Raw genomic sequence first — 26,255 nt, forward strand, 5'->3', positions numbered from 1 at the left:
CAGGACAACGACCCTAAACATAAAGCCAGGGCAACAATGGAAAGGTAGAGACATACCCTAAAAGACTGGCAGCTGTAATTGCAGCAAAAGGTGGTTCTACAAAGTATTGACTCAGGGGGCTGAATAATTACGCACACCCCACTTTTCAGTTATTTATTTGTAAAAAAAATGTTTGGAGAGGTGAGGGAAGCCACCAAACTGAAGAAGGAGTCCTAGTAGGGCTGTCTTGGTTGACACGCTTCTACAATGTTGCATAGAGATCAGGGGCAGTACCCCTGGATTGGCCGACCAGGGTGGTGGTTCCCATCTTTATGAAAGGGGTTGATGAGGTCCACCCCTTGTCAAATTTTAATCTATTTTGTCTACATTTTATTGAAAACAATTTAAATAAAACAAACTGTTTCTTCAATTTTAAGCTGCACTTCCAATGTTTTTTGTAATGTAATTTTGACTATAGTAGCAAAAGCTTGACAGCTGAGAGAGTAAATTCAGTCTTCACCTCCAGTTTTTAAAATGACACTGCGCAATGCACATATACTTTTATTACACCTCCAAAAGCCAACAACAACAAATTCAGATCATGTCAGTAACAGATCATATGTCAAAACTGTCGATTAGAAGATTTTAATGACAATAACTTCTGAAATGTAATAACGTTGAATTGCAGTTCTGTTCATCTGTATTTATGCATTTAAATGAACTGCTTAATGGTTCCTGGAAGTTCTGTCAATTTGTGACAATTAACCAAACATTTTAAACCCTCATTCATGGGCCTGTCTTGATCCCTCTCTGCAGACTCTGTTCTTGTGCACAGTATCATGCATTAGCTTATTCCTTCTGTAGTTATAACTTAAACACTATCTTGGAATCATGTGGAAAGCTCTTCCTCTTAGGCTCTTCCACCTTGAAGCCACAGATATGAGAGCTGTGTTCTAAACTGCCCCAATGTATAAGCCTTACATTTTTGTCAACCAGCTTAAACTCAAGTAAGCATGCAGCTCTTGTTAGTGCCCTATTTTTTATTTTGTGAAAGCAGTAGTTTATATTAGCCTGATCCCCACCTGTTAAGTTCTATAGTACATAAAAAAATGCAATATCTATTTAAATCTATTTTCATTGCACTAAATGCCGTGTAAGGTATCTTTATGGTCCTTGAAATTAGACACAAAAATCATAAGAAAACAAAATGACCTCACAAATCAAGCATTGCCAATGTGTCCCCGGAGAAACAGTTGTGACATGATGGTAATGAAGATGGTGATGATGAAAATGGAAACATCAGCTGAGGAATGCTCAAGGTAATAAAAAAACTTACTTGTGCACAGCAGAGCAGAAAAGGCATTAATGGCTGCCCTAGGAAAAAAACAGAAAAGTGACGTCTGACTCATTTGAATCAACACCAAATTAAAATAAAAAACGAATTGCATTTGTAATTGTCAAAGTAAATCTTTATGTATGAGTGAACATGAAATTATTTGACTTCTAAAATTAGAAACATCTTGACTCAGGGTGACGCTGAAAAATTGATTCATCTTCATTATTACTTCCAGTCTGGACTACTGTAGTTCATTTTTGTCAGGATGTCCTAAAGCTCCCTGAAAAGCCTTCAGTTGATCGAAAATGCTGCAGTGAGAGTACTGACAAGGACTGGAAAGTGAGTATTTTTCTCCTGTATTGCCTTGTCTTAGCTACCTGTTAATTCCAGAACTGAATTTAATATCTTTCTTCTTACATACAAGGTCTTGAATTGTCTTTTCTTAAAGGCTTCAGAGTACCATATTGTCCCAATTGAGCACTTTGCTCTCAAACTGCTGGCTTACTGAGCCTGTGGAACCAAGTAGAGTTTGGATCTGGGAAAAAGACACTTTCTATTCTTTAAGATTAACCCGAAAACTTTTCTTTTTGATAAAGCATATAGTTAGGGCTGGATTAGTTGACCCTGAATACTGCCTTAGATATACCGGTAACTAAGATATTAAATATAACTGTGCTAATAACACAGATGTGGTTGTTTTAATATACGCATTGAAGGACATTTAGTCAAAAATGGCTCCAAGTGTTACTGGAGGTCAAGGTAATGCCATCTAGAGTAAGAATTGTGTTTGTAAAATGGTACAAGAAAGTCAATTTAATCTGAATTTAGAAACAAGGCATTAGAGTTCATCCAGGTCTGTATGTCTTTAAGACATTCATGCAGTTTAACTAATCGGTGTATGTCATCTGGCTTCATGGATCGATAAAGCTAGGTATCATCTGCATAGCAATGAGAATGCACTGTATGTTATGGCTTCTACCAATACTGCCTAATGTATTATGCCTGTATAATTTAAACAGAATTGGTCCAAAAACAGAACCCTGTGGTACTCTATAACAGTGCTTAGTGTTTGACTCTCCATTTACACGAACAAATTAGAGTTAATGATATTAGCGAGCTATGATTCAAACCACTGCAGGGCAGTAACTTTAATGGCTAACACATTTTGTAATCACTGTGTTAACATTTTGTGGTCTGTGGTGTCAAATGCTACACTGAGGTCAAGTAAGTAAGTAAAATGCATTTATAAACACTTTTTACAGGTAAAAATCACAATATACTTTACAATAAAACCAGAAATAAAATATATCATAAGAATGAACAAAAAAAACAAACATAAAACAACAATTTACCTAAAGGTTGTCAGTATGCCTTCAGCTGTTTTTTAAATGAATCAGTGGAGTTTACAGAGTAAAGGCAGTGGAAGAAAAATCCACAACCTTGCCCAAAAAGTCATATCCCCATGAATTTTTAAACCGAGTACGTGGGTCCAGCAGGAATCTCCAACCCAGTATTACAGGAAACAGGAAAACATGTAATAGACAGGCCGGTCCACCATGTCCATTTCATGCTTTGCTGCTTTAAAACTGGAAATAGACACACATGCAGAAGTTGTATTACTGCATGCAGATGTTGCATTACAAGCAGGGGGGAGATAATATCTTTAAAGCCTACACTTCTCCGTGACAGTGTACTATACCTGGACTATAACAAAATCTCAGTTTCTCTGCCCATATGGAAAAGATATATATAAATCTTATAAAGTTTGTATCTGTCTTGTGTGAAACTTGTATGAAAAGCATATAAGTGTGAAAACAGATATAAGATCCCTTGAAAAATTATATAATGAAACGTGTATGTTTTGGATACTTACTAAAACAATGTATGAAAGTAATGCGAAAGTGGCCACTTTCATGAGTAAATCACATATAAGTTTTTACTATTTCTTTTCCGTATGGGTGACCACCACCCTGCCTGTCACCCAGTGAGAGCTGGGACAGGCTACTGGTCCCACTGCAACCCTTAACTGGACAGGCGATTAAGAAAATGGATGGATCAATGGGGGGCAGTTAAATATTCTCATATATGGTTAAATGTGGCTTGTAGTTTAAAGAACTATGAGTGGTCAGTAGACAGTGACACAATTTTATAAGTTTGGTTCTTGATGCCGTCACATTGTATTGAAGTTCAGACTTTAATTCGAAGGATTTAATAAAACCATTACTTGAACTATTTATCCAAATATAGCCTATCATAGTTGTCATTGGCTTTATTTATTATCGCAGTTCTCACCCAAAGGTTTCTCAAGGCAAAAAAATAGGATATTCTTCCATGTCAGCAACCTCATCTCAGTCATGCTTTTCAGTATTGAAGACAGTACTGTAGTCAGAGAGATCCCCAAACAAGCTGCAACTGAAAGCATCTACAGTTAAAGTCTAGCTGAGCGTCCCAAGGGAGTCCATGAATTCTGAACTTCAGCCAATCATGTGCTGCAAAAATGTTCATCCAGAACAATTCAAGGGTCCAGCGCACCAGGCCCAGGGTAGTGTCTCGAGTGAATGTCTGGTGAGCATCTGGTGGCCGGGCCAGAAAAGCAACATGGGTCCGTCCGCCTGTGGGCCCACCACCCGCAGGAGTCGACATAGGGCTTCAGTGTTAGTGGATCGAGAGGTCCTGGCACTCCGATCCCTAGCTTCCAAAACTGGTATTATAAACAGCTAGCTATAATTCATCAACTATTTCTATAAACCACTTGAATTAATGCTGAAAGTCTGCACTTAAATCACACCTTGATTGTTTAATTTAGAGTCCACTGCGGTACTGCAGAAAGCAAAATTACAAAAAAATTGTGTCAAAAACATTATTGGATTCTGGATGAAAAATTGTTCAAAAGCCTATGGCCCTGACTGTATCTATATGGTAAAACTGATCAGTGGAAAATGCAGAAAGCCCTTAGGATACTTACTTAATAGCATGCAGATGCTTGGTTGTGTATTGAGGAATGAGGCGGTAGATGACATCCAGTCCATGGTTTTCTCCTATGAGGTTTGCTGTAGAAACTGTCAAGACAACACAACTGACTTTAACTCTGTTACTAAGATTATCAACATATAAGTTTAAACACAGCAACAGGTAAAGCTTCTGAAATACTCTCCCCTTAAAAATTAAGGTGGAGGCTTTACTTGTTAATGAAGAATTCAATAATAAAGTACTCTGGATGACAATGTATAAGGTAGGGTTTAGGATAAGGGTAAAGTTTGGATTAGAATTTAGAGAAATAGCAGCTATGATTATTTTTAGGGTAAGCCTCCAGGATATGAATTTAACTCCAAGCTGGTGACAAAAACAACTATATTGTTTACCTGATGAACAGAAGACTTGGATCACCCAGAGGCAGGCAGCAGTTCTCCTGGCATGCTGGCCATTGTGTTTCAGCAGATTCAGAGTCAGCAGCACTGCACCTGCCTCTTCTGCTTTCATACCAATACGACGGTCTACATATATATATATACATTGCAATGAATACGCATGGTGACAGTAAGTATTGTGAAAGTAAGTGATGAAAATTTTAAGAATGCAAGAATCCAAAAACATCCAAAAATAACAGCAACCCCAATGAAAAAGTACTTAAAATAGTAGCATTCAAATATTAAAGTTATATGATTTTTTTCCATCTTTGGAAAATTACCATGAGTGTAATTGTGATTATTACTAGCAGTGATGTAGTAGCATTAATAGCTCTACATAGTTACACCAAGCAGTGATCGCTTGACATGGTGTAACATTAGCAGATGGCGAAACATATCTGCATTTCTAAATGACATATTAAGGACTCGTAATGACATGTAAATGATGAATTAAGCACTTGCTAATAATAACTAAGTGCTACCTAAATGTATTAGCAGTTTGCTTTGTATTTCCATTATAGACCTTTTGCTTTTTTTTTAATATTGCAACATAGAATTAGACTAGAATAGAATTAAACTTTATTGTCATTGCACATGTCACAGTACAAGGCAACGAAATGCAGTTTGCATCCATCCGGAAGTGCTTTAGCCATGATATAAATATATTACAAAATACATATTAGCAATAATATAGGTATATAGATATATTACAGAAATGGGTCTGTTATAGGTATGAAGGTACAAAAATGGGTCTATTATGGGTATATTACAATGTACACGGTATGAAGGTATGTTATGAATATGCCTTCATACCATGTACATTGTAACATACAATGACCCTCAGTATGATTTAAATTGTTGGTCAGACAAATAAGCACAGATATATCTCTGTGAGAAGCTTTCATTATTCACACACAAACATAGCTGTCAGTGAATCAGGAACCACTGTGCTATTTTTGTAGATCATCTCACCTTTCCTAAACAAACTTTAAGAGTTAGAAAGAGTTATCACAATACATGTTGTTTTGTTCATTCCCACCTTTGTGTCCAACTTTAGCTAGCAGGTGCAGGAGTGGTATGAGTATAGTGTAGTTGGGACTGAAAGTGTGGCCATATTTAACCAGTGCAGTCAGCAGAGCCTCACTACCACCTTTCTTGATCATATAGTGGATGCGCCGATCTGTACCTGAACAGAGAGCAGAGGTTAGTGCTTGGCTGAAAGGGACTGAAATATAAATAGTGCCTTTTTTTACTATTTTGAAAAAATATAAAGGATGCTACAAGCCGCATTCAAATGGGCATTCATCAAGTACTTCTATTTATTGCAAAGGACATTACTGCTCCAAATGAAGACTTAAACCTTAGTCATCCTCAGAATACGAGGGGTGTGACAGCCACAGATATCTTCCAAGTGCCCTCACCTTCTAATTCTGAAAAATATTACTTATCTGATAATAAAATCTCTTTTTTTTCCCTTCTTTTATTTATTTACCTTTTTTGCGATTCCCCTATTTTATTTGTTTTTCTATCTATGTACTCAGCTGTAACCAGTTTCCACATTTGATCCTATTATATGTCTATATATAGACACATCATTGCCTTTGTTACCTGCAGAAGTTCAGCCTCTGGCTGCTGGGCTGGGGTCTGAATACACTCAGCTTTGACATCACTTGTTGTTGATTAGCTTCTTAGCAATCTGTCTAAGAGCCACAGTTCTGTTAGCAGTATACTGCAGTTGTTTCTGTCTTGGATGTTGTTTGGATTTCACCATTGCACTTATGTCCTTTCATGCAATACAAATAAAATTAATGTCCATATTGCCACTTCTCAAAAGCTATAAACCACTCTATATTTTTTGTCTTCCCAGCATACATGTGTATGCTGTTTTCTTCCTATCCTTCCTGGTGCATATATCTGAAAAAACAAGTAACGCAAGTAACAAAATAATATTAATTTTAATGTATTTACAGAATTTAGTACAGTAACGCATTACATAACTGCATTACTAAAAATAGGATTACTGTCATCCATTCATTTGGCACATGCTACACCCAGCCCTAGATGCCAGCTGAAGTCAAATGAGCTCTGTTTTCTTCTACCTCCCAATTAAAGTGTGTGATCCTAGCTACAGTGGCCGCTGTATGACAAACAACTGTGGCTGATATTTATCTGCATAGACTGTCACTCTGAGTGTGGGTTGCGGCTCCACTATTTACCTCAGCTGTCAATATGTTGGTTGTTTGTGTTTTTTTACTCATCTAAAACTTTGTGAATCTGTGTTTTGGGTCCGTTTTGTCAATCCACACAGTCTGCTTCTGCCACACTGTGACATAAAGGTGCAGACACATATTAAAATTTGCCTCTCCAGCACAAATGCCTACGAGTTCTCCTCTCCTTTCCCCCTTGGTATACTATATTTGTAGCTGGTCTCTAGCCTCGTACATAAATTGCAATTAGTTGGAACAGTGACGTTCATCCCGGCTATTTTATTCAGGATGATGAGGCAGCACGATGACTTCAAACCATTGCCCGCTCCTGTGTATTTTCAACTCTTTACTCCCTGAAAGGCTAGTAGGAATAATGCTTGAAGAACTTTTCTGAATTGAGAGGTTTCTGTCATATTTCAGACCTGCTTCTAGGTTTCTGACTATGCAGCTACCCTTGGAAAAACCTGGAAACTTTATTAATGATCATCAAGTCATGTTTTTATTGATATATATATAATGAGGAGTCAAAACTCATCTTAAAGGTACAGGGGAGGTCGTCAAATGTCATCTTTATGGAGGAAAAAAGTGAACGGATGAATTCTAAGTTCAAAAGATTGCATCTGCTTGTTGGAAGATGTAATTACACATGAATTTAAGTACAGTTATGAGTTCTTAGTAACTTAGTTTTTAGTATATTTAATTAAAAAAACAGACTGTGCCTTTAAAGGCTTTGTGTGTTTATTGGCATTTTCCATAGCACAACAACTTTTTACGTAAGGATGGAAACCAAATGGTGAGAAGATGATCTTACCAGCTGACAGAAGTTCATCCAAGACACTGAGGATATTTAAGGTGCTCTCCACATCCCCTACATTCTGCAGAGACAACACACACACACACACACACACACACACACACACACAGAGAGAGAGAGAGAGAGAGGGAGAGAGAGAGAATATAAGACATTTAAACCCACAAAATAAAAGAATAAAAAAGTTAGAATGCATCTAACCTACTTTTTTTTTATTTAACCAGGAAGATCCCATTGAGATTAAAAACCTATTTTTGAACGGAGACCTGCCTAAGATAGGCAGCAGCAAATGTCTCACTGTTACAAAAATTACTCAATTAAACACAGGCAGCAACAACAGACATTCTAAAATAAATGAAAAATTAATTAATTAATTAAATAAATAAATAAATAAAGATAAAATTAAATAAAAATTCTAAAATTCAGTTAAAATGACAAACAATCTTATTGAAACAGTTGCATGTTATGGAATTGGTCACAAGGATTCTTAGTTTAGATTCAAAAGCACTTAATGAAATGAATTCAGTCATTTTCCAGTCGTTCTGCAGCTCGTTATAAGCAAAGGGTGCTAAATGGACAAAAGCTCTTTTGCCAAGTTCAGTTCGGGCAAATGGAACCGAAAGCAACAAGTAACCTTGCGGACGAAGAGAATAACGATCAGCATGTTTCATTGCAAGCAGGGAACACATATAGAAAGGCAGCAATCTGAGTATTGCCTTATATATAAAACTGTATAAATGAGAGTTCCTCCGACTGGCCAAAGCAGCCCCTCCCACCTGAGAGTATAACTGTGGTGTGTCTGAAATTTACAGTTAGTGATGAACCTCAGAGAAGCATGACACACAGTATCTAAATCAGAATGTGGACTCCATATACAATCCAAACAACCCAGCTGCTACTAATGGTTGTGGTTTTTGCACTTTTTTAGTGACTGTCACTACATATTGTTATTCTTGTTTTTGTTGAATGATTTTATCACTCAACAAAGCTGATTTTTCTTGCTTGTGTTTATATGAAAGTGGAATGATTGCAATTTGTTTTGCAAATTCTCATGTTTTGTGAATCTCTTATAATTGTCTTCATGTCATCAGCTGTCAGGACTGAGGCCTGCAATCCCAAAGTTGAGCACAGTCAGCTGATTATGACCAGATGGAACACGGTGAGTGTAGTAGTGTTAGGATGCCTGGGTCATCGACCCAGGGTTTTTGAGTTTATGATATTATTTATACTGTCTAGTTTTTGGTTTCTTTGAGTTCTGTCTTATGGCTTAGGTCTCTGTCTTCTTTAGTTGCTCTGTCTCCCCTATCACCTGCATCCCCTTGTCTAGTTCGCGTCTATGTGTATCTTAAGTTCCTATATCCCCGTGTTCAGTCAGTGTTTGTGTCTGCCCTGTTCCCACGTCTCTGTTCCCTCTGTAGTGCCTGCATGTGAGTCTGTGTCTTTGTTCAGTCTGTGTTATGTGTTTCCTGTTTTACTTTGAAGGTCTCCGTCTTTTCTCAGTGTGTTCATTTTACGCTTCTTTGGTCTCGTCAGTTCTGATTTGCCCCAGCTGTGTTTCCCTCCTGTTACTCATTCCCTGATTGCTCCCTCTGTGTACCCTTGTGTCATCCTTTAAAAAACTTACGTTGATCACCCTGGGGACCCAAAAAGGTCCCGCCCCAAAAAGTGCAATAAAAATGTTATATACTAATATTTTTTACCACTTTAAATGAGTCAGTCTTTTAAGACTACTTCTGCCTGAAATATTCACATAAAGTTTTAATTATATTTTCGTTGTTTTAACCCTTTAAATCCCAGTTTTATTACATGAACGCCCTGTTTTTTTAGCCCCAAAAAACAAAAAAACTAAATATTTTCAAAAAAAAACATTTGAAGTAATATTTGATTGTTATTATAATTAGGCCTTTAGATGGACTAAAGATTGGCACCAAGAGTCATTTCGATCGCCTTTTATTTTTTTTTCCAGGAGCGCATTTCATAAAATGCACACTATCGACCACGCCCAAAAAGTGCAATAAAAATATTAAATATTAATTTTTTTTTTCACTTTAAATTGGTCAGTCTTTTAAAACTACTTCTCCCTGAAATATTCATGTCAAGTTTTAATTACATTTCGCGGATTTTAACCCTTTATATCCCGGTTTCGTCACATGAGTGCACTGCTTTTTTTGCCCCAAAAACATAAAACATAAAACATAAAATATTTTCCAAAAAAAACATTTGAAGTAATATTTTATTGTTATTATAATTAGGCCTTTAGATGGACTAAAGATTGGCACAAACAGTCATTTCGATCGCCTTTTTTTTTTTTTTCCAGAACCAGAAAATGGTCTCCAGGCGGCAAATGCTCCTCCTCTAGGCCGAAATGAGTGCATTCTCCCGGGTTAACTCGCGACGATGATCGGGGCATGTTGCGTCGGACTCCTTTTTCCAGCGCACACTTCCGGTATCACGTGACAACAAATACGTCATTTCCTGTTGATTTAAAAAAAAATTACACCCTCTCATCACCCTAGGGCCCGAAAATGGTCCCGGCCGATCAGCGGGCGAAGCCGCTGCTGCACGCGGGGAATCAGGCTTCATTTCCCGCAGGTCCGTTACGGCAGCCCGCTGTTTTCCAGCCCGGGGTCAAATGTGGAGCAAGGGCGCCACCTGGTGGACAAATAAAAAAATTACAACTCTAAGGCCTCTTCTACAAAACAAAAACGAAACCTAAGCCGTCACCCAGATGTTAACGGTAATAATTCTGCAGTGAAAAATAGCGTTTATAATGGAAGTCAATGGGCCCAAAACGGTCCCTAGGGTGATCAGTGTGAGTATTTTTGCTGCTCAGCCGTGTTAGGCTGATTTAAGAAAATCAGACTGGAATTTTAAATATTTTACAAAAACGAAGCCGTTTGGCAAGTTTGGCTATATTACACCCAACACAGTGAAAATGGCTTTCATGCAAACACACAAAGGGACCCAAAAAGGGCCCAGTATGACACAAGGGTTAAGCCCTGTGTTTCTTAGTGTCTGTGTCGTGATCTACCGTTTTCTTAGCTGTGTGTTCTGTCATTCCTCTGGTTTAAGTTTGTTTTGAGTTTTTTCAGTTATGTTATATTTTTGAGTACCAAATTAAAGCCTTTTTGAGTTCACGTCTGTCTCCGGAGTCTGCACCTTGGGTCCTATTCCTGCCTGCACACAGCCACACCTAACAATCTCCGACAACATCGAGACGGCCTACCTGTTGGAGATTAGGAACCTGGAGACCTGGTGCCAGGAGAATAACCTCCTCCTAAACATCAGCAAGACTAAGGAGCTGATCGTGGACTTCACTACAAAGCAGGCGAGGAATTACAAACCCCTCATCATCAGTGGCACGCCAGTGGAGAGAGTGGACAGTTTCCGATACCTGGGTGTCCACATCACTCAGGACCTGTCATGGTCCTGTCACATCAACACCCTGGTTAAGAAAGCCCGTCAGCGTCTCTTCTTCCTCAGAAGACTTAGACTTCCATCTGCCACTGAAGGCGCTCAAGAACTTCTACTCCTGCACCATCGAGAGCGTCCTGACGTCAAACATCTGCACCTGGTTTGGGAACAGCACCAAGCAGGATAGACGAGATCTGCAAAGGGTGGTGCGCTCGGCAGAACGCATCATTCAATCAGAGCTCCCTGACCTGCTGTCCATCTACACCAAGCGGTGCAAGTCCAAAGCTAGGAAGATTATGATGGACCTCTCCCATCCCAACAATGGACTCTTCTCACTGTTGAGGTCTGGGAAGCACTTCTGCTCCCTTAAGGCCAAAACAGAGAGAATGAAGAGGAGCTTCTTCCCCCAGGCTATTCGGGGCCTGAACCAGGTGTAGGACTGGACTCTCCCAAACACGTCACTATAAGACTGGACTCTCACACACGTCACCACACATTTCCTATAATCCTATAATTCCTATAATTTATAATCCTTATCTTTATAATCTCTTCTGCTATTTGCACGTTCTTTACTGTAAATTCCTAAGTTAATTTGTAAATTTTTGTAGTAAATTGTAAATATTGTAAAACTTTTCTTCTGTCATTTAATGGTCGGGCATTGTACAGCTACAAGCATTTCACCCGTGTGTGTGTGTGTGTGTGTGTGTGTGTGTGTGTGTGTGTGTGTGTGTGTGTGTGTGTGTGTGTGTGTGTGTGTGTGTGTGTGAGACAAATAAAATTTGAATTTGAACAAGTAGATGTGTTTCATGGAAATTCTGCATCCTGCATTGACACGTCCTGGAACACAGTGTGAGCATAGCTTGCTTCAGGACTTTATATGCAGACAGGGCAGAAAGTGGCACTGACCTTGACATGTTACTGTGAAGAAATGTTTCTATAGCCTGTTGAAATCCTGGCTGTGAAATGTCTTCATATTAATTACACTGGCAATATTTTTAGGCTTTTCCATTTTTTCCTACTTCCTGTTAAATTCAGCTCCTTTCATGTAATGGAGCACAAACAGTTCCAGTGGATGACACCATATTTAAAAAAAACCTTTTATACACACACCTCTCTTCCCTTTATCCTTATCAGCGTTGCAGGGGAGCTGGAGCCAATCATGACGGACTCGTGGCCTTATATACATAAAATGTGTCCAATATTTCCAAACTAATGGACACTAGGATATTAGTTTATATACATGTTTCTTATGTCACATTTACTCCACATGTACATGCAGATGGATTTTCTCAGAGATTCTAATCCCACATTTTCAAAACGATCCGACTGAGCAGAGGTCTGCTGGTCTTATCAACTACCCAATCTGGCTGATTAAATTCTGCCGTTTCAACAGAAATCTTTTAAGGTGGCCAAACATCTCCCTCGTTAAAATGTGCGTTGTATGAAGAAACCTTCTCCAATGTCCAAATGAGGCCGCTGATGAATATCTGATGCCAGATATAAATAACTTAATGTGTTGCATCCAGACAGGCTGTTTAGATGGCCAGCAATCTGCCTGTTCAAATAGAAACTATAGTCTTGTTTCCGCAACAGGATCTTTCCCTAGGGACTAGGAACCACTGGAACAACCTTAGCTCATGGTCAAATTTAAGGTAAAAATATTTTGAGGTCTTGTGGGAGGCCATCTCATGTTTAATCCTCCACATTACCCTGTAAAATTCATAATCTTGAGTCTGATCTTGCCTTGCTGCTTCTGCTCATCTATTTTCCTGCAAACTCACTGATCTCATCTGGTATTCCAGTGGAACAGACTGGGCTATACAAGAAAGACTCGAGATTTTTCTTGTGTAGTAGTCGGTAAATACGTAAATTTGTGTTTCTTTACACGCCACTCGACTGGAATTTTCTCAAATTGCATTGGTCTTTAGTTCTAGCTATTCAGTGTGAAAAGTAATAAAATAGTACAGGCTTGTGTTGAGCAAAGATTGCTACACAAAGGTAATAACATCTTAAATAGGATAGACAGGTTATGTCAACTTAACCAGTTGAAGCAACTTGCCACTTTTCACTGCAACCACATGTTCCAGTCTGAAGTGGGTGACAGCCTGAAAGCTATTTTTAAAAAAGGCCCTATGTTTGATGAGGGAGCTTTGTTTTTGCACTGTCTTTACTTTTTTGTAACTTAAACCCTGCATATAAAAATGGTGCTTGTGCTGCACTCAACCTTTCTTTCTGGCTGCTGTTACAACCAAATTTCCCCTTCTGGGACAATTAAAGGATTATTCTGTTCTATTCTAACCATGATGAGGCTTCTGACAGTGGCTTCTTGGCTCAGGTCTTATAGTCCAGACATATATGAAAACGTGTGACTTTTCAGTTAACACTGAGATACATAATTTTAAATGAGCTTTAATTTTTTTTTTTCACCCTCTCAGTGAAAAAAGAGCACTCACAGCAAAGTTGACCCATTACACTGATGTAGAGAACTGAATGAGCCAGTATCTCAGGCTGTCTACCCATGAAATATTTCTACCCTTCTGAAGTTTCACATGTTTAGAAGGGAGGAAATTCTGTGACAGTAATTAAATATGTCTGTTCCTCAGACTGTGATTCTCATCTGACAGTTTTTAGAAACTGCCCTAACACAAAATTGAATAATCATGTCTACAGGTTTGATTCCGCAAGAGCTGCTTTAACAGGCAGTAACAAAAAATATAAATATTCCCAATAATCTGGGAACCTTTATGAGCTCATTTGCAAACAACTTGAAGTCCACAGTGCTATTATTATTATTCACAACTGGAAAACATTTAAGACAGCTGACAATTTTCCCAAAGGTGGACATCCCAGCAAATTTTCACCCAAAGGTCAGCGCATGCAATACTAAGAGAACCTGCAAAAAACTTTACAGGCCTCAATTAGCAATGATAAATGTTAACCCTGAGCAAGGAGGTTAGGAAGGGTTGCAGAAGGTAACATAGGTTTGCAAAGCTGAAACCTGAACAAACCACAAGACTTCTGAAACAATGGGCCTCATTTGCTGATAAATGCACGAGAAATTTCTTACAAAAAAAGAGTTTGCAATTAAAGTCATGTTAGATTTATGCCACAGTTTTTTTCTTACTGCTGTGCGTATATTAATAAATCACAGTCATTTTAAATCCTACATACTGCCTATAATCTGCATAAAGCCACCCCTCCCCATTTGTCTATACAAAGAAACAGGTTCATCTGGAGGTGACGATGTAAGAGAGAAGTGTGCGTCTCTAAGGCAAAACAGAAGGAGAAAGTCTGAGTAGAAAAGCTACTCAGCCAGAAAATGGACAACATTCTTAGTGTTTCTATGAGAGTGATGACCGTTTAAAATTAAGTAAATAACAAAGAAAGGCTTCACCTGATAAAAAAAAAAAAGGAAAGCTCGATGTCATTTCCCCTAAAAGAAAGAGAACAAGTAAGTGTCCTGTTAGCCTGAGATGAGAAACTTACTGCAATTTTTTAAAAGAAAGAAAGAAAGAAAGAAAGAAAGAAAGATAAGACCATTTAAGTTAAGACGAGTGAGATTAATTAAATATATTTAAATTAAAAGGATAAAGCCTACGTCTTTACTTTTATCACTTTGTTTTCCTTACATGCCTTGTATTTTTTTGTGTAATTCTGTACATTTTGTGGCCTATGATGTTTTAGAAAACTGCTCACTTCGGTCAGCCCGGTTGTTGTTTTTAAAAGTGCTTTGTAAATTAAGTGCTATGGTACTGTTAATATTATTAGTAGTAGTAGTGGTAGTAATAGTAGTATTCATTTTAAAGATTTGTCTTTACTTTCCCAGCACAGTTAGGTCTTCATCTGGTTGTAAGTGTGAAATGGACTTCTAAATCTATTTGTAAAGTAAAATCAAATTGAGGTATGAAGGCCAATGCCTTTGGACAAACCAAACTGGAGATGCTTGGTGTTCATGGACAACACCACGTTTGGAGAAAACCAAATACGATATATCAGCACAAACACCTCATACCAGCTGTCAGCACGGTGGTGGAGGGGGGATGATTTAAGCTGGATTTACAGCCACAGGACCCAAGAACGGTGCAGTCACCGAGTCTAACATGAACTCCTCTGTGTACCAAAATATTCTAGAGTCAAAGGAGAGGCCATCGGTCAGACAGCTAAACTTTGTCTGAAACTGGCTGAAATGCTGTGTTGAGACCTTCAGAGAGCTGCGTATAAATGACTGCTTGCAAGCCTGAATGAGCGAAGCAACACTGTAAAGAAGAATGGAACAAAATTCCTCCTCAGTGATCACAGAGACTGATAAAGTCCTACAGAAAATGATAGCTTCTGGATAATGCTGCTGAAGGTTGTTCTACAAGCTTTTGAATCATGTAGTGCGCTTCATTTTTCACATTGTCTGTCTTTGTGTCCTTTAGCAGTAACAAAAAATCGATAAGAGCTGCATGAATATGTTCAATGTAAAGCCAATATATTCCTTTCCTCGTTTGTTTTGTGCTAATAGGGGAGTGCTGAAAGAAACTTTCTCTGTAGAGGAGATATCCTATATGACCACCTTTCGTGGCTTTTGAGGTTCCTTCAGAGGAACACTTAATAAAGATCAGTCACTAAAAACTGTACTTTGAATTGTATTATTAAGTCCGATTCAGCAACTCAGGGTTCATCTGCAGTTAGAATGGTTTCTGGCAGTCCATCCACACTCAGGAAATCTGTTCATTCTCAGATGCTGGGATTAGGTTTAGACTGACTGAACTGTAAATTCAGGACTGTGGGTATGAAACACTATTTGAAAGAACTGCCCAGACTCAGTAGTCAGAATGTGTTGTCATTAAAAATGTGAGGTTAGTCCGCCACTTTTTAAAGAATGATGTTCAGCCAGTAATGCCACCTGCTGTTTCAATCTCTCCACCCCTATACCCCCCAGTATCCAACTGTAGCACCCCAGGGATGTTTTGTATCATACCATCACGGTCCCTTTCACCAATACCTTAACAAGCAGATAGATAGACAGACAGACAGACAGACAGACAGACAGACAGACAGACAGATAGATAGATAGATAGATAGATAGGTTTTCATCACTGCTCCATATGAGTGTGTTGCAGTTACATGTCTTTTATTTAAAGATCCTAGTTTAATGCTGATGCAGGACCCAAGTTTATGTCCAATATTATTGACATTTTTTTTTACGTCATTCAACTTTTTAAGGATCCAGTGTCAACCACAAACCAAATAATGTGAACATGATACAGCATATGAATGTGGATCGAGCTTGATGTATATTTGATACATGTTTGATGCAGCAATTTCCCAATGCGAGCCTGCAAAATATACCACACGCAAAGTACAAAAATCATATCTTGTTAATATTCCAAACACGCAAACCTCAGATATTCCTCTCAGTAAATCAGCTGAGGCAAAGCAAAACATATTTTAGTTTTTCTTTTATTTTTCTCCTTTTTTTTATATCCCTAACAGACTATTAGGGGCTCAGCATACATTAAAGCTAATATGGAAGTTAAGTAATTGTTTTGATTTGTTATTTCAGTGTTTTATACCAACACGTCACATACAGGAGCACATACCTGCAGAGTGGAAAGGAGGACCTCTAAGCCGCTGGAGGAGCTTAAGGTGGCCGTCATACTTGGTCGACCTCGTCCTGTTCCAGTCAACAGATGGACGAATCAAAAGAGTGAAGGAAAGGTGAACAAACTTTTAAACAGACAAACGACAAAATGAAACGGGATCATCAATGAGGACTTGGACAGTCTGAGAGCCGAAGTGTCTCCTCAGCAACATGCAAGCAGTACTTCAAACAAACACACACAGACACACTTATAGCATCAGTGTGCTTTTCTCTCTGCACAGGCTGTAACGATACTGTGTCTAAACACAGCGGAGTGACACTCACAGGGCCAGGGAGGGGGCACGCGTGCTGGTGTGTGTGTCATTGCTGGACATGTGTATTAGTAAAGTTAATGTCATCCTGAGAGTGTGTGTCATTTCTGCTCAGTCTGTTTTACACGATCATAAAACACATGCAAAAAACATAACAATAAACACATTCCTCCTACCATAAAATACAAGAAAAATATTTTTATAGAAAAGTGATTATATGTGTGTGTTATTGTGTTTAAGTACGCACACGTGACTTTGCATGTGTAATCCTACCCCTCTAGGATAAAGAGCTCCAGAAAACATTTGTGCTGTGGTGCTGAGAAGACTGCCACTATAAAAAGGCTTTGACAAGACCAGCAGGGCAGCTGCAGGGCACAGACTATATTCAGTACCACCGTACTCTAACCCAGAAAAAACACTACAGTGTATTCAATGCTGCTTATCTGACTCAGTCTTACTAACTCCCAGGATGAAAGTACTCATCTGTTGATCCATATAATAATTTATTCACCTTTAAATTTATTCTACTTACAAAAAAGTGATGCTAAACACACAATTAAATCAGAAAGGCAGCCAGTAAGGGAGACTGACAGACACAGAGCACTTTTCGGTTTTTGGGTTCACAATTTGGTTTTTGACAGCTCTTCTGAAAAATAAAATTCTAAGACAATGTGGAAAGTAATTTACTGCTTTTAAAGGATGGCGGGTTGTAACCATTGTTTCTAGGCAACCACATCAGTTTCCAGGAGGAGCAGGCTGCAGTACCATTGGTGCAGCACTACATTTGAAGATACCAAGAACTGTGGAGAAAGAGCCGCTGACCAGAATAAACGTCTGACTGACTAATTAGGTAGCACAGCCCATAACTGCTTCACAGGTCAGAGTTGTTGTGTCCCACCCAAAAAATCCACACCTGTGCTTTCATTGGTTTCATTCTGTTGTCCTCGTCTACCCTGAAGGAATCTATATATTATGTATTACTCTGTTTCAGTCACTACTTTCTTATCTTGTTAGTGTGTGTCTGTGTGTGTGCAAACATATGTGCATTATGACTTCATGAGAAGAGTCAACATGCTTTAAAGTTCATATGGGCTGGAGAGCTGGCTTTGAGCTGGCTGGTTGAAAGTTGGGATTAAGGATGAACATTCTCAACCACTGTGCCCTTCAGCTTGTGCCATTCTGTCTCTCTGTTACTGTCTCTCACTCGTTTGCTCTCTCTCTCTCTCTCTCTCTCTCTCTCTCTCTCTCTCTCTCTCTCTCTCTCTCTCTCTATTTCACAAACACACGCACAAGCGCACACACATAGGTAATAAAAGAAAATCACATCAACAACTGAAAAATGCCATAACATTCCCATCAGGAACTCCTAATCCACAGGTGAAATCAAAGACATACTGCTCTCCCAGAGAGGATTCCCCGGGCTTGACACAGCTATATGTTGCACACCCACGCACATTTCCATTTCCACAATAATGAGGGGAGAACCCTGAGTGTTGCTCCAGCTGTCTAGTTTCACTGATGCCTTCAGACAGCAGGCTGGTACACTGATATGCACGTCTTGGCTTTCCATGTATAACTCATTTGAGCAGAGCAGCACACATAGACGCTGCTCACAACTCACTACTGCTGTTGTAAAACCAGTGGTGTTTTTTTTTTTCCATTTTCTCCCAGTAAGCCTGTTTCATGGTATTTAGAAACATTACATTTAATTTTTTATTTACTAATTTAGTTTTCAATTAAAATTATAGAAAAACATGTGTTTACTGCTGCAAGACTGCAATGGCTAGGTAAAACTTGTTCAGCAAAATGCAACAAAACACTCATGAGTATGTAGTCTATTTCATTTTCTCATTATAATCAGTGTATAAATTACTGATAACACACAGGTCAGAAACAAGAAACACTATTTGCCCACTTAATAAAATGTCATAGTAAAATTACATATTTCCAATTGAATAAAATCACTATTAAATGACAGGTGCCAAACTGATTCATTTATATAATTATTAGGGGTGGGAATTTAATACGTTAATTGTGATTAATTAATTTGAAAAAAAAAAAAAAAGCATAAAAAGATCAACGCATTTAATCACACTTTGCATTCCAAGCAATGGGGAACTTTTGTCAATGCATGATTTCCTGGTATACCGATTACACTGATGCACATGGCTTCAAAAATGGAAGAATCAGAAGAAAGCGCTAGGACTGATCAGTATGGCAAGCCATTAGAGCCAAAAATCGCCACTTTTCTAACCCGTTTGGTTAAGAAATGGCGTAAAAAACGCTGTTTAATTATTCAAAACGCTGAAAAACCCCGCAGTTTGTCCCAACAGAACACCATTTTTTTACGCCACAGACTGGCGCCTTGAACACCCCATCTGAGTGGCAGAAAAAACTCTGTTTTCGGAATAATTAAACGGCATTTTAATGGCTTGCCATAGATCAGAGGCGAATTTCATTGCAAAAGACTGCTCGACGGAAGCCTTGATAAAAGCGTGATTTTGTGCAAACTGTGCAAAATGGAGTTTGCATACCACCGAAGCACTTCAACCTTACAGTACCATCTAAACGCAAAACATGTTGCAGCAACACAGAAACTGTGGGTGCCGGTGTCGGCAGCCCAAACTTGATGAAATGACTGGCTTCAGGACCAAAATTAGTAAGGCTTTATTGATTTTATTAAACATCTGCATGAAGTCAGGGAAGGGATTCACGCTCTGGAGCTAGCTGAATGCATCCACTCCCAGGTTCCCATGCCCCAGCAGCAGCTGCCAGAGGTTTCCAAACCTGCTGGCCGTGCCTCGTCTTTGCCACAGGTTTCCACTAGGGGTGCAACGATACTCGTATCGATATTGAACCGTTCGATACAGTGCTTTTGGTTCGGTACGCATATGTATCGAACAATACAAAATTTTTAATTCATTTTATCAACTTTCCCTCTTACGTTGCTGTCTGTGTTGAACGCTCAGTGGATCTGCCCTCGACAGTGCAGCCTAGGCGGAGTAGTCGAACGCAGATTCACTGAGCGCAGGGCAAGCTAGCGAGACAGAAGGTAAGCTCTCGTTGCAGAATCAGAATCAGAAAGGGTTTTATTGCCAAATGTTGAGCGGGTTTACAACATTAGGAAATTGCTGCGGTGCTTCAGTGCAAACATACTGTTATAAATTAAGCTTAAATAGACATGAAAATAAAAATGGGAATAAGAATTAAAAGTGCTAAGTAGATAGATAGATATATACATGAGTGCAGGTGGTGATCAGTGCCAAAACATGGAATGATGCAGTGAACACAGCGTAGGGTCATGTGTTAGTGGTGGGAACAGTCATACGGTTATTGCAACATGGCAAATTGACCCCCCCCCCCCAGTTCAGATGTGGCGTTTGGAACTATTTTGGTTTTCATGTGACGTATGACCCTGAAGGTAAGCGCGTCATGGACTACAGTAAAACAGTATGTCGGATGTGCCACGCAATGCTCATTTACATTGGTGGGAACTAGTGTGTTAGCGCAGTTAGCTCGTTAACGTGTTGGCCGTCCAGCCCCACGCACGGGGTGATCCGCGGTAGGTCGTTAACAGAGATTTGCCGTGTTATGGCGTTAACGTCATTTCAACGAGATTAACGCTGACAGCACTAGTGGGAACAAAATGAATATGACTGCACATTTACTCCGACATCATCCTAGTGCAAAGACAAGTGGAAGCAGACAAAAACAACAAGCACGCATGCTACAAACTTTACCCGAGTCATTTAGACAGCCGTTAGCACATGATTCTCCTTATGGGGACCTGATATGTTTAATATGCTGCTGAGAATATAGCCCAGAAGAAGCGTATAGTATTGCTTTTATTTTGGAAAGAGCCATTTCTCTGTAATAAACTCTCTTTTCCAAAGATGAGTGATTTCTCAATCAGATAGATTTATTTTTTTATTACTTTGTTGTTTCAGCAACATTAAATTTAAAAACTGTACTTTTGAGTTAAAATATATATTTATAATTTTAATAAATGACAAATTAAAAAATATCGAACCGTGACACCAAAGTATCGAACCGAACCGTGAATTTTGTGTATCGTTGCACCCCTAGTTTCCTCGTCTGCTGGTTTTACTTCGTCTCTGCCAGAGGTCTCCGCTCCGCCATGTGTTTTCTCTTTTTTGGATTCATGGATGTTTGGTTTCTGCTCATTGGACATTTGGTTCCCAACTTCACATGAATAAAGGTTAGTTTGTTCATTAAGTTTGGCTTCAGTTCTGCATTTTGGGTCCAAACATGCCAGGTTGAGACATCAGTGAACTGATATACTTGTGATGTATCATTTTGTTCCCTCCATTTGTTAAGTTATGCCTATGATCTTCCACATTATCACCATCACTTCAGTAGCAAAATGTACCACAATGACACAAAGACAAAAACAAGCATTGTGGTGAGTTATACTGTAAAGATATCATTACTCCAATCAAAAGACCAAGACCAAGAAGCCCTGAATACCTGTGTGCTCTGCCAGACACAAGCAGGAAAGTCTCCACCAGTTTCCAGGCCCCCACTGAGGCCTACAGCACAGAGGGACAGCGAACAGACCCAAAGGATAATAAAGACACCAGCCAGCACAACCACATTGGTGAGGTACAGGACAACCAGTCCCACCGATATGTCTGCCAACTGGTCCAGTCAAATTGGTGAGGCGAAAGCAAGCAACTGGAGGGAGGTGGGACAGTGGAGGGGATGGAACAATGCCTGCCAGACATATAAACGCAAATTGCATCAAGGTCACCTCATGTCTGGCAGAAGCAATCATGATCAGCCCAATCCATCCCCTCCCCAAGCCCCAAAAGGGCCAGATCCCACCATGACACACAGGTGTGAGTCGCACAGCACCTAGGTCACCTGACGCACCCCACAAGCCCCATCCCCAATTAGCATCCCAGGCTAGGGAAAGCATCCCCAGCCCCTAAGAGGGGACTTAACACCATTTGACCTTAGAACTGAAGAAGCTTCTCGGATGAGAGGTGAAATGTCTTCAAGCAACTTAAAGAAGTCCAGATGCTTTTCTTTCCAAGCTCCTTAGATTCCTAAACACAATGTGGAGTCTAAACTCAGACCCCGCTGACTCAGAGACTTATTCCCGTGAAGGAAAAAACAAGGTAACAGCAATCAATCGATTTACTTGCGCAAGGGAGGCATCGGTCGCTATCTCAGGAACGCACTTCGAATAATATCACAAATGTCGTATGCAGAAAAGATGTAAAACTATCAACAAGATAATCAGCCTCTCTGGGAGTACAGTTCAGGTAGCTGCTTTGCACTGTATTGGCACATTATTGGCACATGGCATTGAGCCCTTCAGCCTCTAGGGGCTGATAGTGGACTGTCAGACTTATTTATTTACTCATGATTCAACAGTTCCACAGTCCCACGGCATCTGAAGCATGCCAGTTTTAAAGCCCCTGCCCCCTCCCCCCAGATGTAAATCACACTGCAATGGAAACTTGAAGCAAAGGAGGCCCTTTCCGATTGAATGTACCTATAAATCACCACCCTTATCCACACGGGCTAGATGATCCAGACTGACAGACAGAGCAAGGGAGAAGCAAAAGGACAGATATGCATTTACACAGCCTTATTTCACATAATAGTAAATGAAATGTTATTTAAAAACAATATTCTCCTTCAGTGTATCTGCATTACCATAGCACTTTTCTATTCACACTGTCCATTACTGGACAGTATCTCAAAATTTCATGGTAAAATGAAGACAGCCATAGTGGTAGGTGTAGTTGTACAGTGAAAGAATTTTTTTAAAGAGGAGGGCTGAGAGAGGAGCTCGAGAAGATGTAGAGGGTGAAGACAACAATGTTTCTGTGGCACTCAGAGCAGTGACCCCCAAACTGGGCAAGTGGCTCCAGCAGATCTCAGGAACGACATCTATCGATCGATCTCTGTCCTATGAACAACAAAGATACTATGCTCTCAGCTCCCAGGCATCTGGTAGAGGACCTCAAGTCTTTAAAGGACCAACAAAGACCGTTTGCAGGATGAGTGGGAAACATATATATACATATACAGGCATAAAATTTCAGCACCTTTGAGTGGATGGGATACATTAGGGAGCAAGTAAACAATTTGTCCTCAAAGTTGACGTATTAGAAGCAGGAAAAATAGACAAGCTTAAGGATTTGAGTGATTTTGAGTAGGCTAACTTGTGATGACTAGATCAGCGGTCCCCAACCCCCGGGCCTCGGACCGGTACCGGTCCGTGAGTCGTTTGGTACCGGGCCGCGAGAGTTGAGGCTCAGGTGTGAAATGTATGGTTTTCAGGGTTTTTATCGGTTTTCAGCGTTATTTTGTTATCGTTTTTATCGTTTACTCGGTTTTCCTGGGTCTTTTCACGTGTGTTATGAATAAATCTTCTTTTTTTCGGTACCGGTACTAGTTTTATTTTGTTGTATGTATCCACGACACCTTAAAGGCCGGTCCGTGAAAATATTGTCGGGCATAAACCAGTCCGTGGTGCAAAAAAGGTTGGGGACCGCTGGACTAAATGATTGTATCAGAGCATCTCCAGAACTACAGTTGTGGTATAATATCCATCAAAAGTAGTCCAAGGAAGGAAAAGTGGCAAACCAGTGATAAGATCATTGGTGGCCAAGGCTCACCAACACATTTAGCGAGCAAAGGCTAGTCCATGTGGTCCAGTTCAACAAATGAGCTATTGTAGTTCAAATTGCCGAACAAGTTAGTAGTTGTTCAGCCCTAAACCTTTCCAGACTTTTCTTTCATCTTCTGTTAAGTCTACTAGTGATCCATGACAGAAAACGAACAAAAACTATTGCAAGGCCTCCCCTCAGTTGAATGGACTCATTCAGTTAAATTCAACTTTATTTCTACAGCACTAAAACACAACAACAATTGTCTCAAAGCCCCTTATTTTGCAAGTTAACATTTACTCATGTTTATTGACTCATGTTCTGCATCTATAAGAATTAAGGATGTGTGCTGAGTGGATTCATCTTCAGTTGTAGTTTTACAAGACTCTCATTGACACTGTTGGTTTCTAAAATCTGGTGAACTGCATTCACTAACTGCTAACTAGAAAGAAGTGTATGAGTCACTGACATAATTCATATGATTTTAGATAACTTATAATGTACACAGGGATCTGAGATCATAAAAAGAAATATCAAACAGTAAATTCAGACTGTTATCAAGTAAACAGTATGTTATCGTTACCAAGACATTAAACCATAAATAAGAGTGACAGTTTCCTTGACTACCCTATAGCATACTCAAATCACTTATGTGTCATTAGCCCACTGGATGCTACTTTGCTCCTCTCTGTTATGCCTCTGATCTGACATCTTATTACTGTGGAGAGTTGACACAGCATGCACAGTAACATTGAGCACATAACAGCCACATAGCAGAGATAGCACTCCAGTCTGACTAGCACTGGAGGCACTAGATATTTTCAAGCAACCTTTCCATGACTACAGAAGCAAAAGTTGCTTTTCATAACTGGCATTCTTTGCATTTTGACACTCACAGCTGCAGTTTGTTAGTATGACTACTTCTTTCAGAATAAGTGATAGTAACAAACAAGAGATTAGATTTAAATTATTTATTTATTGAGTACCCAATCACAGCAGAAGTCATATCAATGCACTGGTGGTCTGGTTCAAATGTTTATAAGTAAGGAAACTGAGGAAACTGAGATTTGTCTGTGGAAAAAAAAGTATTTTATGCATAAATGGATGTGTAATGAATTCCAAGCCTTACAGTACACCACAATTAAATGTGTCAACTGCAACTGAATGCTCTTGCAAGTAATGCCAAGTCAGAATTCTGCTTGGTCTTGATGTGTACAAGCATACAGGCACTCATGCCAACCTTACACAGGCTGCCAAGTCAACTCCACCCCCGCCCCCACCCCCTGTCCGTGTTCTCATCAGGAGAGTAAGCATAGACATGCAATCTGTATGTTTGCATATGCATGAGAAAGTTTCATTTAATCCTAGATTCATTTTACTGCATTTTAAAGAGCCCCAGAGAATCACCAGAAGGACACAAGAACATCCAATAAATGGTATGGACCCCACAAGTTTTGATTTCAACCTCAGAGGAGTAACAGAAGACTTTCTCTTTACTGCAGTTTGCATGAAGTCCATTGATAAATAAAAGCTATTCCTCATAACTTTACTGTCTATGGCTTTTTTTTTTAAAGGTATTCTTAATTTCAAATGAAAATACATGTGACTGATACACATGTACACAAACACACTTAGTCTTACCTACCTGTGCAGAAGCCTGTATAGCTGCCATGCAGATCTCTCAGAGTACCATTCCAAGTAAAGTGATTCTGGCCATAAACAGACATTGTAACTGCTTCCACTGATTTCTGTTAACAGCTGCCCTGTTTGTCTGGTTATTTATTTGTCAGTCTAATCCACATACGCTGGGATCTAAATGAAAAGATGGGAAATAAAAAGAGATTCTTTCCCTTCCTTTCTTGTTTTCTCCTCTGACTTGGTGTTAGTGTGAAGGAAACTTAGTGTGGTGTGCACTACTGGAGGTAGAGGGTGTGGAGTTAGTAGCACTCATAAGCGCCTGATTGGGTGCCCTTGTGCCCTTCTGTCTTTTGACTGCTGTTGGTTAGTAGCCTAAATGTGAAACAACACACCAGTATGTGCAAGAGGACAGGTGGGGTGAATTTATATAGTGTGTGTGTGTGTGTGTGTGTGTGTGCACATGTGTTTGTACCTGCATTACTTATACATGCTGATTTTCCACACTCACACTGAGTGCGTGACTGACACCTCTGTCTCTGGAGAGAGGTGGGGAGATGATCATTACATATATATATATATATATATGTGTGTGTGTGTGTGTGTGTGTGTGTGTGTGTGTGTGTGTGTGTGTATACATTTTTGCTTTACTTTTTTTTATCATTATTTCTAGACATTTGAATAAAATTTCCTATACATGCTGCACGCTTTTCATTCAAACCATTCAAGACCCTTGGATAAATTTGTTGCTAGAGCTTTCAAGGTTTTTCTTCCAAAGGCGTTTTAATTGATCTCACACTCTCAACATTAGATTTCAGGATTGTAGCCTTTACCTTCTGGGCTTTTAGGATTGCATGTCTTACTTGGTCTGTTCCTCATTTTTCTGTGGTTATATTTTTTACACCAGGCTTTAGGGTTAAA

The 26,255-nt window shown here is 39.4% G+C and overlaps 1 protein-coding gene across 2 annotated transcripts in view; it reads right to left on the reverse strand.

Moving 5' to 3' along the window:
• Positions 1-25,575, reverse strand: part of agbl1 (AGBL carboxypeptidase 1) — a 95,968-nt gene extending 70,393 nt beyond the window's left edge. For both annotated transcript variants that reach the window (XM_086299658.1, XM_086299657.1), the window contains exons 1-7: positions 25,345-25,575; positions 16,743-16,816; positions 7,741-7,804; positions 5,762-5,908; positions 4,678-4,809; positions 4,281-4,374; positions 1,316-1,353 (exon numbers count right to left, since the gene is read on the reverse strand). In XM_086299658.1, coding sequence (XP_086155784.1) covers positions 1,316-1,353; positions 4,281-4,374; positions 4,678-4,809; positions 5,762-5,908; positions 7,741-7,804; positions 16,743-16,816; positions 25,345-25,426 — 631 coding nt within the window. In that variant the 5' untranslated portion in view covers positions 25,427-25,575. The remainder of the gene's footprint in view (positions 1-1,315; positions 1,354-4,280; positions 4,375-4,677; positions 4,810-5,761; positions 5,909-7,740; positions 7,805-16,742; positions 16,817-25,344) is intronic.
• Between the last annotated feature and the right edge of the window lie 680 nt (positions 25,576-26,255).

The sequence above is a fragment of the Aulonocara sp. 'chitande type north' Nkhata Bay genome, linkage group LG7, assembly GCF_057382095.1.
Source record: "Aulonocara sp. 'chitande type north' Nkhata Bay isolate Kocher_YH1m ecotype deep benthic linkage group LG7, A_spYH_male_GT1.1, whole genome shotgun sequence".
NCBI classification, from domain to species: domain Eukaryota; kingdom Metazoa; phylum Chordata; class Actinopteri; order Cichliformes; family Cichlidae; genus Aulonocara; species Aulonocara sp. 'chitande type north' Nkhata Bay.